General features: G+C 47.8%; 1 protein-coding gene across 1 annotated transcript in view; it reads left to right on the top strand.

Annotated features, from left to right (window-relative positions):
* Positions 1 to 4,424: 4,424 nt before the first annotated feature.
* Positions 4,425 to 18,145, top strand: part of FADD (Fas associated via death domain) — a 38,789-nt gene continuing 25,068 nt past the window's right edge. The window contains exon 1 of the mRNA XM_069623439.1: positions 4,425 to 5,199. Coding sequence (XP_069479540.1) covers positions 4,902 to 5,199 — 298 coding nt within the window. The 5' untranslated portion in view covers positions 4,425 to 4,901. The remainder of the gene's footprint in view (positions 5,200 to 18,145) is intronic.

Raw genomic sequence — 18,145 nt, 5'->3', positions numbered from 1 at the left:
TTCATCAGAAATCTCGCATCCCGCTCTGAGCCTCTGAGGTCGCTCACCAAGAAGGACACCACCTGGCAGTGGGGCCCTCTGGAACAGGCGGCATTTGACGACATTCGAGGGGCTTTAGCGGCGCATGACACCATGGCATTTTTCGACCCGAGCCTACAGACGGAAATCATGGTGGACGCCAGCCCATATGGGCTAGGGGCGGTGCTCACGCAAGTAGGAAAAGACCAGGAGGTACGACCAATAGCCTACGCCAGTAAGGCCCTGTCCGACACTGAGCAACGGTACTCTCAAATCGAGAGGGAGGCCCTGGCGGTGCTGTGGGGCTGTCGGCACTTCCGCCTCTATATTCTGGGGCGTCCCGTGACCGTGGTCACGGACCACAAGCCGCTGTTGCCGATCATGGCGGGCTCGTCATCTCGCCCGCCAGTGAGAATTGAGCGCTGGATGCTCGCCCTGCTGGAGTATGGGGTGTCATTGACCTATCGTCACGGTGCCAACAATGCGGCGGATTACCTATCTCGACACCCCAGGAACGACTCGCAGGAGTCGGCATCGGCGGAGGAAGCCGACGAGCACGTCTGCCTGGTCGTAGAGACTGCGACACCCAACTCCATGCAGGTGGAGGAACTTGAGGCTGCATCGAGAGGCGACGAATGTTTCGACATCCTGAAGGAGGCCATGCAGAAAGGAGCCTGGAAGACAGTGCTGGAGGCGGTGGAGCGAAGAACATGTGAGGCCCGGGTCACACTCGAGCAATTGTGGAGAGTGAGAGAGGAACTAACATTCTCCGAGTCGGGGCTACTGCTAAGAGGGGAACGGATCGTAGTGCCCCAGACCAAAGTGGCACAGGTCATCGCGCTGGCGCACCAAGGTCATCAAGGGGCCCCCAAGACCAAAGCTCGCCTCCGTCAGAAGGTGTGGTTCCCTGAGCTGGAGCGGAAGGTGGAGGCGTTCGTGGCCTCTTGCGTGTGGTGCCAGGCGGTGGCCCCGGCCCAGAAGGAACCGTCCATTGAAGCAATGCCCCGAGGGACTCGACCATGGGAAGTGGTGCACGCCGACTCTGGATCTACATCCAGAGGCACGCATTTTCTGGTGGTGGTAGACGAGTGGTCGAGGTATCCGGAAGTTGAGTTTATAGACTCAGTGGCGTTTGAGAACGTGGTGGTGGCGCTGGAGAAGATCTTTGCCACTCATGGCCTCCCCTCTGTGCTGTGCTCTGACAACGGAGCCCCATTCCAGGGTGAGAGTTTTGCCGAGCTCATGAAAGGGTATGGAATTCAACACCGGCGGGTCACCCCACTGTGGCCCCGCGCCAACGGGGAGGCCGAGCGCATGATGCGCACTCTCAACAAGGTGTTCAGAATTGCCCATGGAAAAGGGGAGTGTTTGCAGAGGGCTCTGTACGTCTTCCTACGTGGTTACCGAACCACCCCTCACTCGTCAACGGGGGTGGCTCCGGCAGAGGCACTCTTCCAGCGGTGCCCGAGAGATGTCATACCGGAGGTGGGGGACAGAGACCCTGCCGTCATCGATAATGAGCAGGTGGAAGAGGACAGACAGGTCAGGACACAGATGGAGAACATCAGGAGGGGGCTCAGACCCCCACACATCGCACTGGGGGATGAGGTGCTGGTGAGAAATCGTCACCCCCATGGAAAACTGTCTCTCACGTATGAACCCGCCCCCCTAGATGTGGTGGCCGTCAAGGGGTCAATGGTGACTGCCTCGGATGGAACTTCATCGGTAACTAGGAATGCGTCGTTCTTCAGGAAGATTGGTGACCCCAGAGTGGACAGCCCGGACAGCCGAGAAAGTGAAGGCGCTCTGGATGAAGGTGGGGGAGAAAGCTCCGCAGTGGAATCTCCGGCTCGAGGCGGACCCAGTCCAGGAACACCAGCCAGGGACGGTGGCAGGAGGTACCCCCTGAGATCAGGGCGTGGGAAACCTGCCCGTCTCAATGACTATGTTACGGACTGAGCTGGGGAGGCTGACAGGGGACTAATGGTCAGGCCACGACAGGTACCCACGGGGGATCCGGGGTGGCTGTCAATAAATGGGGGTTTTTGTTGAAATGTATAGAGTTATATGTGTCATAGATGTGTGCTAGTTAAGTACTCCTGTTTCCAATTTGTTGTTATGGAAAAGGAGGATTGTGGCGTTGCCCCTTTAAGGGTACGCACGCGACGGAGTGACGTTCACTCCGTCGCGTGCTCTGTTAAATAAACGGGGCGGCTCCTGGTGACGTCAGATCACCGGGGAGCCCACACCGACAACATCACTGTCTCCGTGTCTCATTATCACGGGGGTGGGGGGCTCACGGAGGCGGCCCATCGGAGACTGCCAACATGCTCTGCAACGTCCTCTTTTGAGATGTGGGCCACTAATAATTTTGTTAACTTGAAAGTGTATAGAACAGCAGTGCAAGTGGCCGTGGAAGTACTTTTGTAATACATAAATACCGGAGCAGGACGATTAGGCGCGGCCAGTTCGGCGCGGGCCGATTCGCCGCGACCGATTCGGCGCAGGAGACAATTGGGCGCGCCCAATTTGGCGCGCCCAGTTCGGCGCTGCGACATTTGGGCGCGGGGATGTTTTGGCGGGGGAGGGGTGGGAATTGTCATTGTTTTGCGTCGTTCAGTATTTTTTATTGTGAATTGCCCAAAAAAAATAATACAGCATTTGATATGATATGATAGTTTATTTATATAGCGCCATGAAACACATTGTGTATAGGCGCTATATAAATAAACTATCATATCAAATGCTTTATTATTTTTTTTTTTCTTAGACTGTTCAATCATGGGAGTTAAATATGTGACTTTTGCTGCCCCAGGCACAAGGCCAGTTTGGTCTTGTGGTTAAGTTCCAACCTCACAATCTTGCAGGCCATGGTTCGTGGCTGGGCTAAAGCTTTTAATTTTATTCTATTTGCAAAATATCACATTATTTTTATTTAAAAGGAGAAATTAAAGAAAGGTTCAGTTTATCCACAAACCATGGCCTGCAAGGCTCTAGGGTAGAGAACTTACCGCAAGGCCACTACCTCCAGCGAATCCCTGTAATCCCTGGCATGGGGAGAGAGGTGGTAGTGGGCAGGTGGTTCGTGGCATCTTGCGGGGGTGGAGGGGAGAGGTGGTATCTGACAGGGGGTTACAGGTGGTAGTGGGCAGGTGGTGGGAGGGGGAGGTGGTAGCTGGCAGGGGGTTAGAGGTGGTAGCTGGCAGGGGGTTAGAGGTGGTAGCTGGCAGGAGTTGGAGGGGGGAGGTGGTAGGGGGTATGAAGGGGGAGGTGGTAGTGGGCAGGGGGTGGAGGAGCGAGGTGGTAGCTGGCTGGTGGTGGGAGGTGGTAGTGGGCAGGGGGTGGAGGAGAGAGGTGGTAGCTGGCAGGGGGTTAGAGGTGGTAGCTGGCAGGAGTTGGAGGGGGAGGTGGTAGTGGGCAGGGGGTGCGAAGGGGGAGGTGGTAGTGGGCAGGGGGTGGAGGAGCGAGGTGGTAGCTGGCTGGTGGTGGGAGGTGGTAGTGGGCAGGGGGTGTAGGAGAGAGGTGGTAGCTGGCAGGTGGTGGGAGATGGTAGTGGGCAGGGGGTGGAGGAGAGAGGTGGTAGCTGGCAGGGGGTTAGAGGTGGTAGCTGGCAGGTGCGGGAGGTGGTAGTGGGCAGGTGGTGGGAGGAGGGGGGTGGTAGTGGGCAGAGGGTTCTTTTTTATTGTGAATTGCCCAAATGCTTTATTATTATTTCTTTTTATTAGACTGTTCAATCATGGGGGTTAAATATGTAACTTTTGCAGCCCCAAGCAGAAGGCCAGTTTGGTCTTGTGGATAAGTTCCAAGCCTCACAATCTTGCAGGCCATGGTTCGTGGCTGGGCTAAAGCTTTTAATTTTATTCTATTTGCAAAATATCACATTATTTTTTTTTCAAATAGAATAACATTAAAAGCTTTATCCCAGCCACGAACCATGGCCTGCAAGATTGTGAGGCTTGGAACTTAACCACAAGACCAAACTGGCCTTGTGCCAGAGGCACCAAAAGTTGCATATTTAACTCGCATAATTGAACAGTCAAATAAAAAAAAATAGTAATAAAGCATTTGGGAAAATCACAATAAAAAATACTACACTTCACGGCAGTCACTTGACCCCAAATTATTTTCAAATGCAACAAGTTGTCAGGCACAGTTCCTGTCAACGTGCTGCATTTGAAAATAATTATGCTTTTAAATTTGGCGTGAGGGAGTTTAGATGTGGCTGCAATGTCAGCCACGTCCAAACGTCCCTCGCGCCAAATCGGCGGCGCCAGAAAGGCTCCCGCGCCGAAATGGGCGCGGCGAACTGGCCGCGCCGAACCGGCCCGCGGCGAAACGGCCGCGCCAAAAGGGGGTGTACCCCATAAATACAGGCAGTTTCAGGAAAAACTAGGCTTTCCTGCCACCTACAGGTCATTTATGAGAACAGCCATGCTGCGAATTTTTTCTCATAGTTTTCTTCGCAACTTCCTGCTCTTAAGCTGTTCCGCGTGTCCAGAAGTTGGCACCTCAACACCTCTCTCGCTTCCGGCCGCTTGTGCATCTTGTTCAACCACTTTGCAAAGTAAATCTTTGCGGAAACCCCCTTTCTCTTTAAATACGTTAATCTCGCGCAACGACATTAGAGGAGCGTTTTTTGCTGACGTCAGGCACGATTGTGAAAGTGAAACCAGGGCATAATCCACACGGAGAGTGCTCCGTAGCGTTTAATGTTTGAATCAGTAAGATACCTTAGGGTTTGAGGCTGACAATCGAACATCGGGGTTCTCTGTGGACTTCGCTGTTTACTAACCAATCCAACCAAAAGTTAGGAAAATACGCATTTTCTTGGTATTTGTTTTTTTGCTGACTCTGAAAAGAGGGTGGTCCTCGCGAGTCGGACGATGGCTGTTTTTTTGCCTTTGCTGCACACCATCTCAATCAATTTGTCAGAGAGCGAACTGACTTCGCTTAAATTTCTATGCCGTGAAAAAATTCCCAAAAGGAAGCTGGAGAACGTCAACAGTGGAGTGGGTCTCTTCACCATCTTGATAGAGTTAAAGGAGATCTCCAGTGATGATGTGGGCTTCATCCGTGAACTGCTAATCCACATCAAAAGGCAAGATTTGGTGGAAAAACTGGACAACTATGCAGAAAACGGATCCAACGAGGCCGTAGACCAGTTACATCCAAGGGAAAGAGGTAGACTGTTTATCTGTTTATGTGTTAGAGATCGTACAGAGGAACAGTGCTGTTTCTTGCATTTTGGTGCTTGGAGTTCTGTATTCCAAATGGGAAACGTAAAACTACAAGTACCAGAATACAGAGGAAAACAAGCATTAGCAAGGCCCAGACTGTTTATTGGCTTTGCTAAAGAAAACTTCTTCAACCAAGCAACTCTTCTCCCAGGTTGCAGGCCGCAGAGCAGGATGTATTGGGGCGGCCAGTTCGGCGCTGACATTTTGGCACAGGAGTTGGTTTGGCACGGCCAGTTCTGCACAGGGACGTTACACCACCAGTATGTTTCGGTGCCAAGACCGTCATTTATTTTTATTTTAATGACAGTGTCGCGCCAAAACATACTGAGATATGTACCTCTTTTTTTATTATTTCAAAAAATAACGATGGTGTTCAAAAATGTCACTTTTGCATACTGAAAAATGTTACTTTCTTTTTATTATTACAATAATGAATGATGGTGTTCAAATATGTCACCTGTGCACATTTAAACTACAAGATGAGTTTGGCCTTGTGGTCAAGTCGTCCGGCACAGAGGCTTTCGTGCCATGGTTCCCGGCTGAATGAAACCTTTATTTATTTTTTCATTAAATAAGAATAATGTATGTTTTGCACACTAGCCTCTGGGGCGGACGACAACCGCAAGGCCAAATTCATCTTGTAGTTTGCATGTGCACAAGTAACATATGAACCGACTTTGCATCTGGTTCACAACTTCTACAGAAATGTATTTGTGATATAATGCACAGCAACAATTGTTCCCTCCTGTGTCATATGTTTGGAGTCGTTTTTTGTTGTTGAATTTGTAGGCTGAGTTGTTCCTTCCTTTCATTGTTTCCCTTTGGTTTTCTTGCGTGATTACTTTGATTGTGCGCAGACGAATCCACTGACCCAACAGCTTTGTGACTCTGTCCTGCACTCTTGCAGGACAGAGTTAACCCTGTGGTTAAGGGCAACATTTGTACACGTCTCTTTTTATGTGCCATATTAACCATTCCCCCGCCCCCAACACATCTTGACACTATTGTGGGCTCAGTTTCTCTCCACTACTTGAGGGGCACATACTTCCAAGATGCTGTTTATCATTTCATCAATGGATGGGTCCTTTTCATTTGATGAGGTCCAAGCACCTGCACCTTCCTGCTCTGGTTCTGACAAACCAGTGTGACGTGGACAATCCTTCAAGATCACAGGCATTCAGTGCCGCTGGTTCTCTGTAGCAGTGGTTGTTGTAGGCTTGGGTGTCTACATGCTGTGCCCACTGATAGATCGGGGACCAGGATTCGAACATGGTGTGCACCTCATCAACTGGGTGAACGCCTCACCAAATGGGTGACTGCAAAATCAACTTTATCCCAGATTTCAATCTGTTGCACCCTTATTATGTTGAGTGTGTTTAGTAAACTGTACATGTACCACTTGATGTATTATATATGTAATTTGTTTTATCCGCTGATTTTCATTGAATATCCTTTCATATTTCTTTGGATATCCTTTCATATTTCTTTGGGTGCAGGTAATACGTGCCAGTGACAGTATTTCTTGTTTTTATCTTATGATATGATATGATATTTTATTTGTATCGCGCTTGTACACATGTGTTTCAGAGCGCGACTAGGCAAGGGAGGGGAACAAGGGAGAACACAGCACAACATAAAAACGATCTTACTAGGCCCACTGACATTGAGAACTCGCAAGTGCATGGGAAAGGGGAAAGGGAAAAAGTGCATGGAAGGGGGAGAGTGGAAAGTGCAGAAGCCGAGGAGCGCAGATAAATAAAATAAATAGAAAATTGAGGCAATCTGTGGTAGTGCAGCCAGCAAGTGGCAAGTGCTGTGTTTAAGGCAGCAGACTGGGTAAGTCTGAATAAGTGCAGAAAAAGAAGACAAATGGCGGGGGGGCTGTATGGGTACAGATACAGCCCCCAGTGCAAGGGGTGGCCAGGAGGCAGTGCAGGAAGGTGGCAGGGTGAGCAGGTACCTGGGCCCAGGGGACAGAGGGTGGCCAGGTGGACAGTGCCAAGAGAGCAGATCAGCAGGGGAGAAGGGGAGCGAAGGCAGAAGCAAAGAGGAAGGTTTTGAGGTGTTTCCGGAACCGGAGATGGTTGGTTCTCCTCAAGTTTTAGAGTGGCAGGGAGGCTGTTCCAGCGGGAGGCCCCAGCCGAAGATAGAGATCTAACCCCAACTCGTTTCTTTGAAAAACGACTGACCCTGAGGGAGTTAGAGGTAGAGGAGTGAAGAGCTCGAGAGGGGAGGTATTTGCCGAGGGATAGCTGAAGGTATTTTGGACCCAGGCCCCAGAAAGCCTTGTGGACAATGCAGAGGGTTTTGAATTTAATCCTTGCATCCACTGAGAGCCAATGGAGAGATTCAAAGCTGGAGAGATACGATCCCAGGGCTTGAAGCCAAGGACAAGTCTCGTAGTCCTGTTCTGTATATATTGTAGAGGGCGGAGAGTAGAGGCAGGTAGATTTAGAAAGAGGCTGTTACAAAAGTCCAACCGAGAGCGAACCAGAGCTTGGGAGTCAGTGAGCTTCTGAGGAAAGGAGAGGAAAGGAAGAATACCTCTGAGGAGGTGCAGTAGGAAGTTTGACTTTTTAGAGCTTTTTAGAACTTTCATTAAACATCAAAAGACAATGAGGTACAGACTCTCACAACTGCATTCCTGCTCTTTTTTTATCATTTTAAGGAATGCCATTCAAAGAATGCATGCAACTTCTTCCTACGCTTTTATTCTAAAGCAAAACCATTCTGGAACGGTTTCTTTTTAAAATAAAAGTACACGAACAGTAAAACGTAATTAAAAAAAAAAAATAGAGGTGCACTGCTCCTGCCCACTTTGACCACTGTCCAAGTGCACCTCCATTTCTCCCCCTTCCATGAAGCACTCGGCCTTGAAACCATAGGGCACACTCGTTCGGAGCAGGATGATTTGGCGCCCCCATTTCGACGCCAATTTGGTGCGTCTGACTGGCTGCAGACCCCGTTTTGGCGCCCCCATTTCAGCACGACCAGTTTGCCGCTGGCATGTTATGACACCAGGATGTTTTGGTACAAGGTGAAAATGTGATGTTAATAACACTAAAACACTTTAAATAATATATATAAAAAAATAACTGAGCCAGCCAGGAACCCCAGCATGCAGGACTGTAAGGCCTAGGATTTGACCACATGGCCAAACAGATGTTACTGTTTAATGCGCACAAATAGTATATAAGGGCTAAAACACTTTTTAAATAATATATATAAAAAAATTATTGAGCCAGCTGTGAATCCCAGCATGCAGGACTGCAAGGCCTAGGACTTGACCACAAGGCCAAACGGATGCTACTGTTTAACGTGCACAAGTAATAAGTTCTCACAATTGCGAGAGAAAGGAGAACGTTTCTCTTCAAGTTTTTGAATAAAGGGCCTATGTTACTCTTCCGTTGCATATACGTTATATGCATGTGTACCAATTGCTAAGAATTAGATAACCCCGGCCCCCGGCCAAGGGGCAGGGGTTCAGCCAGCAGTGCGGTTAACTGCATGGTGACCAGCTCAGTGAGAACACCTGCCGTGGTGTAGCTAAGAAGCTGCAGAAGCAGATGGCGTACAGAAATAGGCAATGACTTTCCACCCAGTGAGCCCGCTTACCAACTGACGAGTACAATATTTGTAATTGGAAGTAATTTGTACTCGAATCCAATGCTGGGCCCTGATACATTTTCTTTCAAGTGCTGTCCAGATGATAGACACCTTGTATGTGTTGACTCAGTGCAAACAATGGTATTTTCACAATATGCTCAGCCACGGGCTGAGAGGAACTGGGAAAGTTGAGAAAATTGGCAGCTATGATCCCATGGAGGTATCACCCCCATGAGACAAGCGTTTCGGGCTTTGCTGAGAGCACAAAGCCCCAGAAAGCACGAGATTGAAGGAGGAGGGAAAGGTGCTCTATCCCATACCTCTCACCATTACTTTGGGGTTCTCTGTGATGCTGCTTATTGAAAATATGATGGTCGTCTAATATTTCAACCACCCAGACATGTACAAAGGCTGTGGAATAACATGGGGGCAGTTGTGCATTGGGGTGCGGGGGTCTGAAATGTAGGAGCTCCAAGTCTATCCAGAAACCCTCTAAATGGGCACCACAAGCAATGGCACAAGAAAGAAAACACAACCCAATGAAATGCATGCATCTCCATTATTTTATTGGGAGCCTTGGCCTAGTCCGACATGTATCTCATGCTGGTCCCGTCACCACTGTTCAGATACCATATAGACACCATATAGAGCACCACAAGCAATGGCCACCAAAAATGCAACACAGGGCACACACAGCAAACACGGGTCAATGGTCAGGTCAGACCTTGCATTTTAAGCAGCAGCAAGCAATCGGACCATTATCACGGTCACATGATGCACATGAGAACTCCTAACATTGTAAATAGTTATCAACAACCAAAAGCTGAGGGAAGCAGACATAAATAAGATGAAAAGACAATACCAACAAACAATACTGCATGGATGCTATGTTTATTATGGCAACTGTGCACAAACCATTCGAATCGCAACAAATAGATCTGTACCTGATCCATTAAAAAATTGTGGGCAAGACCGGGTAGGTACTCCAAAGCATCAAGTTCACCATAGCTTCCCACAGTGTTCTGCACCCTCGTGTTCTGGTTGAGGCACCTCTTCCGCTTTGCAGGCGGGTATTCACCACGGATGTATTCCTCATACAGTTGGTCTCTACCCTTTTGTATCAGACGTACCACATATACACATTTCCACAGTGTAGGGTGGGTCATGCCAAACTCAGCCTGCATCCAGCGGTGGGCAGCTTCAGCAAAGTTGTTAGTCCGTGCCTGGTCCTGGCGAGTTCTTTCACACACTGACCACATCTCTGGTGGGAACATAGCGCAGCAGCTGTAGTCAGGGTTCTGGCAGCCCATGTAATTGTCCTCAAACCAGCACAGATCTGGAACCAACTCTGCAAGCATTGCATTGTCCATTATGACCACTGCTCTGTCTAGGTCATGAATTGGCACAAAGGCAAGCGCCATGATCATGCGTGCCGCCAGTATGAATTTGGGTTCAGTATTGTACCTTGGGAGTAGACCTACCGTAGCAAGCTTCTTGCAGACATTCCAGGCTAGATGAAAAAGGCGTCCATGTAATTGCGAGCCGGCAAATGTTGCGCTCGCTGCCCCAATGACCGCCTGTTCAAAATCCATTGAAATGGATGCCGGATCGAGATTAGCCCACATGTACTTGACCACCTCAAACATGCGCTGGTACGTGCTCCTTTCCTTTTTGGGCAGCAAGACCTAGAGGAACGGCAGCACAAATCCTCCCCGCTCTGCACTCTTCACATATATCTGCACAAAGAGCGCTGGAGCCAGGCCTGCTCCTTGATCCCTGGCAGGATGAGGCACACTTCCCCTTTTGCAGCATCAATCACTCCCATGGCTATGCTCATGCATCCTGCTCAACACCTGGTCATCCACCGTGGCTGTGTGGAGGCGGGCTTTGCATTCACCTTTTTCCTCACAGCACCAGAATATCTTTGTGCTGTTGGCACTGTGCCTATCGAAGATATGCTGGTAACCCTCATGGAGAAACTTCTGCTTGCCACGCTTGGAAGTACTCCAGCCACACTCCTGGAGACAAGTTGAGGAACGTTTTCTTTCTCAGGCCTTCAGACACTGTGTGTCGCAGCTCTGTCAGTGCAGCACACTAAAGAACATGTCAGTGCACCAAGCCACCCTAAATAGTGCCATGGCAGTGACGGGAAAAGGCCTTCTTAGTGCCTCATTAGCCTAGTACAGTCCAGCAACCTCTTCAGACCTTTTGCCTCCAGCTACCACCCCAAAAAATGCATCAGTGTGGGCCCTTCACCGAGCGCAACAGAAAGTTAGGCAAAACATTTTGATAATCTCATATAGGTGCATGGGGATTTATAGCAGGGCGCAAAGTAAGATTCTGAAGTATTAACCTGGGTGTGTGTATACTCACTACATGGGTGTGCACCACTATGTGTATCTAAGCTAGCATGCTCCTGTGTATGTTTGCGTTCACATGCCCTCTTTTAACGCTGCCCTCTCAGAAAACGCAGCAAATGAAAGGGGCACAAAACGCATTCCAATAGCTGCTATATATATATATCTATATTCAATGAAACAAAGTTGTTAAAGGGATGTTATGGTTAAGTTGCACTAATAAAAACCTATGAAATTCAATGAAAAAAACATTGTTAAAAGGGCGTTATGGTTACAAATAAAACTGAAAAACCTCAGACATCACATATCTAGGCCACTTGTTTTTGTTCACTGACATATCTAGGCCAGGTGTTTTTTTTTCACTGACAGTCCGAATATTCAAATTCAAAAGGTGCTATATATCTAGACGTTAACCTTGTCATATGTTCTTAAAGTACTTTCCTTAGGGTTTGGTCTCGGCTCATGGTGCACATACATGGGGCAATAAGCAGGCCTCAAACACACAATTCATTTGTATACATGAAGATAAACTTTAATCTTATTAACTTTTTCTGATGATGCTGATTCTTTGTTCCTTACTTTAGTTTCCCTGTATGTGCCTCTGATTTGTATGCATTGTGGGTCTTCATATGTATTGTTTGTACCAGCACACGTGGGTACTAAGTCTTGAATTGTTAGCTAGTTATTACATTGCTATTATATTGCTCAAAACTCTGATAAGGTAGCATTCATTATTTTACTGTCCAAAATTATAAGATTATAAATATTGTATTTCTATGGTGCCTACTGCCGCCATTGCCTATGTTTATGTATGATTAGGTTCCTATATTAACAACACTCCAATACAATGTTGTTTAAATGAGTACATTCTTTAATGGATTAGTTTGTTCATGATAGCTCCCCAGATCACCCCTGACATCTCGTTACCAACATTATAAACACAACCCCTTGTAGGGACTTTTTATCAAAATTAATTTCATATGTGATGTCATCAATTACATTTGTGATGTCATCTTTGATGTCCTGGGTGTTAGTCTTAGCAGTGCACTGTGGTGGCGCAAGTTATGGTTGCTTAGCTTATCATAACTGGCAAATTTCTGAGCTAACCATAACGTCCCTTTTAACCAAGTTTTTTTCAATGAATTTCATGGGGTTTTACCAGTGCATACTATTTCCCTACAACGTACTAATATCATACTTATCATACTTACCCCAATATAGCAACATTTTTGTGTCCAATTTACAATGTTTCACCTTACAACTCTGCCATTTCCCACCTTTAAGCATAATTTTTAACACTTCTTACACATTTTGCAACTTTTTCCACTGTTTTTTGCATCTGACGTCATCACGGACCTTCCGGACTGTGCCACGTGACCATGCGTTCGCAGGTGGCATGATGACGTGTCCGCACTTCGGGACCGTGCTTCGAGGACAGTACCGAACTCATTTTCTATTGATCTAGGTACTTTCAAGCTCAAAATGTACCCTTGCACAGCTCCTACACCTATACTTACCCATTATCCATTAACAATATAGTACAAAGCACATACTTGGAAGAATGTTAGCAAAACTGCTATTTATCTTAAAAATGGCATCAGCTCTTGCCATCGCTCCTCCCCAAGAGCCACCACCAGCTGGAGGACCTACACAACAAAAAAAAGCGCTGTACTTCCAAAGACAATGAAGAGGACCGAGAAGATGAGGTGTAGAGGAAGTTCCTACCTCTATCACCCAGTGAGAATCATGGGTGTGGCAGTTCTTTACCACTGTTGGGAATGTACCAAAGGCTAAAGCTACCAAAGTGAAATGCACGGAGTGTAATACTCAGTTACGAACTACCTGTATAGTGCTCCTAAGGGACCACCTCCATGTGCCGCCCACCCCAAATCCAGCCACTGCAATGCTGTCAGAAAGGTTGTTCCTTTCTTAGCAAGCAGTAGGCTGTCTTCCTCAACCAATACTGAAACCACACAGCCTACTCTGAGGGACACAAAATCCCCCCAGCTACCTTGAAAGCAATAAAAGAGGCTGTTGATCCATATCTTTCGAAGACAACAGTGCTCTGTATATACTGCAACACACCACTCTAAATGTGGAAGCAATTTTGAAGTGCTTTAGAAGCTGTAATCTAGGAGCACGAGAAACACTGCCCCTTACCATAGAATTAACACATGTGCAACATCTTCCTATGTCCACCTGCCCCTCCATATTAGTGCTTGGTGCCTCTTCCCTCCTTCCCCTCCCCACTTTATGTTCCAACCTCTCCTGCTAAAATAAAATACATAAAAAAACAACAAAAGCAAGGTTCCTTTAGGAACCACCTTTCACAGTTAAATAATTATAATTAAAAAAAAAAAATCTTAGACTCCATCTACTTTACATTTCCCCGAAAAGTACATGGACTCAATAAGATTTTCCAACATTGCCATTAGCATTTTGTGTTCTTCTAATCTAATTGCAATAATGTAGCGCTCATCCCCCGTTCTAGGCACTGGAACGGGGATAACGGCCAGGAAGCCCAAGTTATCAGCCCATCAAAGCAAAGGCAGATAATGAGGCCTCCGGACCGTTATTCCCCCGTTCCAGCCCTTGCAATGGGGTATGAAGGCCCTTAACACCCCAGGTTCCCAAAGCCGGAACCCAAGGTGCTAAAAGGAAGGAAAATCCTGCTGTAGGAAGGATAATCCTTTTCCATATGGCCACCATGGAAAGGGAAGGTGGTTCTCCATACGGAGCACCTCTGCTTTCTATGGCAGCCCGCAGAAACCAAAGAACCCTATGTCCATATTACCATGAGCACATTGTTTTTTCCCCTTTCAAACCTATCCCACTTTCAGATAACTTAACCACATAGCCGGTCCCAGGTGGACATGGCCACTTTAACCCCATTTGTTGTCCCTCGTGGTCATGGCCAGTAGTCAGATTGTCTGGGTCATGACCTTATGCCATGACCCAGACAATCTGGCCACTGCCCATGACCACATGCTATACCTCAGTCACCAAAGGTATATCACTATTATTTGTACCTACATTATGACACTTGTCAAAAATAAAGCATGGGTACATTTGCAAAAACCATGCTTTAAGGTCCTTGCCAATGCTCATTACACGAGTTTGCTGGAAATCCGCCCATTTTTCTTTCTCAAAAGTGTCAAAATGTATTTACATATAATAGTCATATAACTTAGCCCCCACTTGAGAAAATCCATTCAGATTTTACAGAAACATTCAAGGCTGGGTCTACAAGATTTCTGAAAACTTTTGTCCACATTCGTCAAACGGCAACACAGTTATAAGCCATCTAAAAATGTTAAACCCCCCCCTCCCGCTTGACAAAATCCCACCAAACTTTAGTAAAACATTTGTATCTCAATCTAAAATCTTTTTGCAAACCTTTGTGTAGATATGTCAAATGGCACCACATTTATAAGCCTTTACATCATTTTGGATCCCCCCCTCCACCCTCTAATTGTGTTTCCTCTTGACAAAACAGCTCCACACTTTCCACAATCATTCCGAATCGGATCTAGAATAGAATTCTAAAATTTCATACAGTTTCATTATGTGGCGCCAAAGTTATAAGCCATCCAAAAACTGCTTTTCACCAACCCTTTAATGCAGAAATAGGCATAGCTTTCCCCGAACATCTGAAGTGGTTCTCCGATGACTTTGCCCCTGTTTCACATGAAGCATGCCCCCCCCCCCCGGCTACTCGCTTATCCCGCTCAACAGACCTTCCAGAGGAGGCACCGTGGCAGTCTTCTTCAAATCTCACTTCTCCATCCCTCCCGCTGAATCCCAGACATGCATTCCTTCATGCAAATCCCTTCTAGTTAAGCTCTCGCTACCTCCGACTTTCTCCCACAGCTTCCTACCCGTCTACAGACCGCCTGGTTACGACAGACAATTCGCAAACAACCTCTGTGATTCTGTAGCAACCATTCAAGTAAATCACCCTTCTCTGACTCTCCAGGAGTCTTCAATATCTGACTGGACATTCCCACCAACCCCATGACCCATCCTCTGGTCGACACCCTAGATGCAATCTTCAACTCCCACGACACGATCCATCTATCTCCCCCCCATAACTCTCATCTGGTCCGACCACTTTGTCATCCCTTTCTCCATCCTCACCCCCGCTCCTCCCCCTACACCCCACCCCCTGGTCTCCCTGAGACCTCAAATGCTGGAACAAAGTAAGAATCCTTCCTGACCTTGCCGAAACCCTACTTCTTAGACCACCTACAACGCCCACCCCAGACAGATGCCTAACCATTGCATCCTTCGACACTTGGCTGAATGAATCACTAATTCCTCTCACCCTCTCACGCCCTGCTTCCTCACACAATGGACCATTTACCAAATGGTTCACACCCGAACTGAGGAGCGCCAAATAAACAAAATAAACTTCTGGAACGCAAATGGCGAGCATCAAAAACAGATCTCAGCAATTCCGCTTTCGCCTTGCACCACCTTAACTACAGAGCCAAAATCCAGAATGCCAAAAAAGCCTATTGCAACAAACAAATTCTCAACTGTGGGAACAGCAGCAAAGAACTCTAAAGGGAAGATTCTATGCCCTGGTCCAAATAAAGGGGCAGTGTACAATGTTGGCACTGGTGGACACTGGATCCCAAGCTACCCTTCTGTCAAAAAGGGCCTTTGATAAACTGAACTAGGGAAGGGGGGAGGATTACCAAATTCCTCTCGCCCCTCTTCCTGGCCAACTGTCATGATGCCCACCCCCGGAGCACCAGGCCCAGCACCCCCGGGAGCAGGCATCACGCCCCCGGGTAAAAGCCCAGCGGCCCTTTATAGGGGCTCTTTGGACTCAGTCCTGGCGCCATTGGCGCCAGGCTCATGTTGGACATCAGTCCTGGCGCCATAGGCGCCAGGCTCATAAGGGGAAGTGTTTGGTGCACTTCTGAAGCAGACCATGCTGCACACTAACCTGATGCACACCATGCTGCATGAAGAACCAAGCCAAATGAGGCTTAGGACGGACTATTTTTCTGAAGGAACTATTTTGTTACTTGGGTGGGGCTGTGGAAGAATACTCACCTGGAACTTCTTACAAAGCTATTTAAGCCACGCCCGGACAGCCACACGTGCTTCGCGTTGTTCTGCATCCCAGCAGCTGAATGCTCACCGTGTCTGCTCCTGCACCTGGACTCCAGCCACGCCCGCCTCGAACCTGGAACACCTGTAAGGGAATAAGAGAAGAGAAAGGTGAAAACCAAGAACTTATTCAACCTTCTTACCTGCATCTGGAATCTTCACGCCAGCATTCCTGAAGGAAGACTTCCATTTAAAAGCACCGCGTTGCTCGCTGCAGCGCCGCGTTGCTCGCTGCAGCGCCGCGCTTCACTCACCTGTTCCCGAGACGCCGCCCGGCTCCATCGCGGCTCTCAGCACCGGTCGCCACATCTCTGCACCTAGCGGAGAGAAGAAGAGATAAAAGGTGAGCAAGGGAACACAAGAGGAAAGCCGAATTTTAAGCCATATTACTTACCGGCTTTTCTTGGTGAACCATTCCACATCTCGGGTCGGCGCCGCATCTTTGGCAGGCATCGCACCCCGGCCCCTATGGGGAAAGGACAAAAGACATTACTGGGGAACTATAAAGACATTTAGAGGGTTCGCCCTCATCACTAACTCACCTGATTTTACCACCGGCAATTTAACCCCTCAACGCATCGCCTTTGTTCTGCACCTGAAATAAAGGACAGAAAGAACAACATAAAAGAAGGCTCACACTTGAACTTTTGCATCTTCATACTTACGGCGTATCGCTCAGAAAAGTCAAGTGGATGTGCCAGCGCCATTCAGAAAACCAGTGAAGTAACTGGATGAACGCGCGCCCCTGCACCAGAAGCAGGATGGAGAGTTCATCCTTCCAAACCATAAGGTGAGCTTAAACCGGGGGTTTTGGAGGAAGTCAGAGAAAAACGAAGGGGGAAAGGGGGGAGCAAGCACACTATTCAGCAGACAGTTAATCCCCTTTCTCATCTGCAGAAGGATATTCCTACCGGCCAGACGAGCAAGATTTGGGGGTCCTGTTCAATCGGTGGTCCGAATTCTGCGCATCACGCTTGAAGAGGCCACAGCAACCCAGACCAGCGCCTCCGTGGGAGCCAAGGGAGCGTTACACCAACTTCAGAAGTTTGACGAGAAAGAAATTCCCGCCAAGGGGACTGCGGATTGAGATATTAAAATTGGGCGACACAAGGTGAACCATCCGGTCATAGTTGTAACTCCAAAGGGCACCCCTTGTTTACTAGGGAATGACCTCCTGCTAAGGTTGTCACCCCTAATAGATGTGTAAACAAGGTCCTCTGGACCCAGTCTAGCCGACCAATAAAATTAAAGCAGAGTGTCAACCATGTTAGTTTAAACGGCACCTGCCACATGGTTGAACAAAAATCTGACCAAGTGGAATTTCACTTCCAGAACAACCAAATCCCAGACGTGACCGTAATAGCAGTAGGACAACAAACTGGTGATGGGGGTGGGGTGGGTCCTCTCTATTTCTGAAAATCAACCTTCCTTCCAGTCTAAGGTAGCATTCCACACTGGAAGGAAACACTCTGAAATTCTTTACCAATTCACATTCAGACATTCTCACTCCTATAGTCCAGAAAGATGAGAAATTAGCTCAGAGCCTGGCTGACATTCAGCAAATTGGAGAGCAGTTGTTCATCCCTATTCAGTTAAATGGAGGGAAGGACTCTGTTCTCGCCCGAGTGTGTGTGAACAACGGTAAGAGCTTTATCAGCGAGGCCATGTTCCGCAAACTTCCAAAAGATTCAGCCATTCCCACATTTAAACTGATAGACAAATGGGAAATGGAACTGGAAAGACCCAATTCCAACCATCTCCTGCCAAGCAGGTGTATGCTCAAAATCTCCATAGGCAACAAGAGCA

Source organism: Ambystoma mexicanum, chromosome 11, assembly GCF_040938575.1.
Source record: "Ambystoma mexicanum isolate Mex_15411 chromosome 11, UKY_AmexF1_1, whole genome shotgun sequence".
Lineage (NCBI taxonomy): Eukaryota > Metazoa > Chordata > Amphibia > Caudata > Ambystomatidae > Ambystoma > Ambystoma mexicanum.
This window is presented reverse-complemented; position numbering and strand designations above follow the sequence as displayed.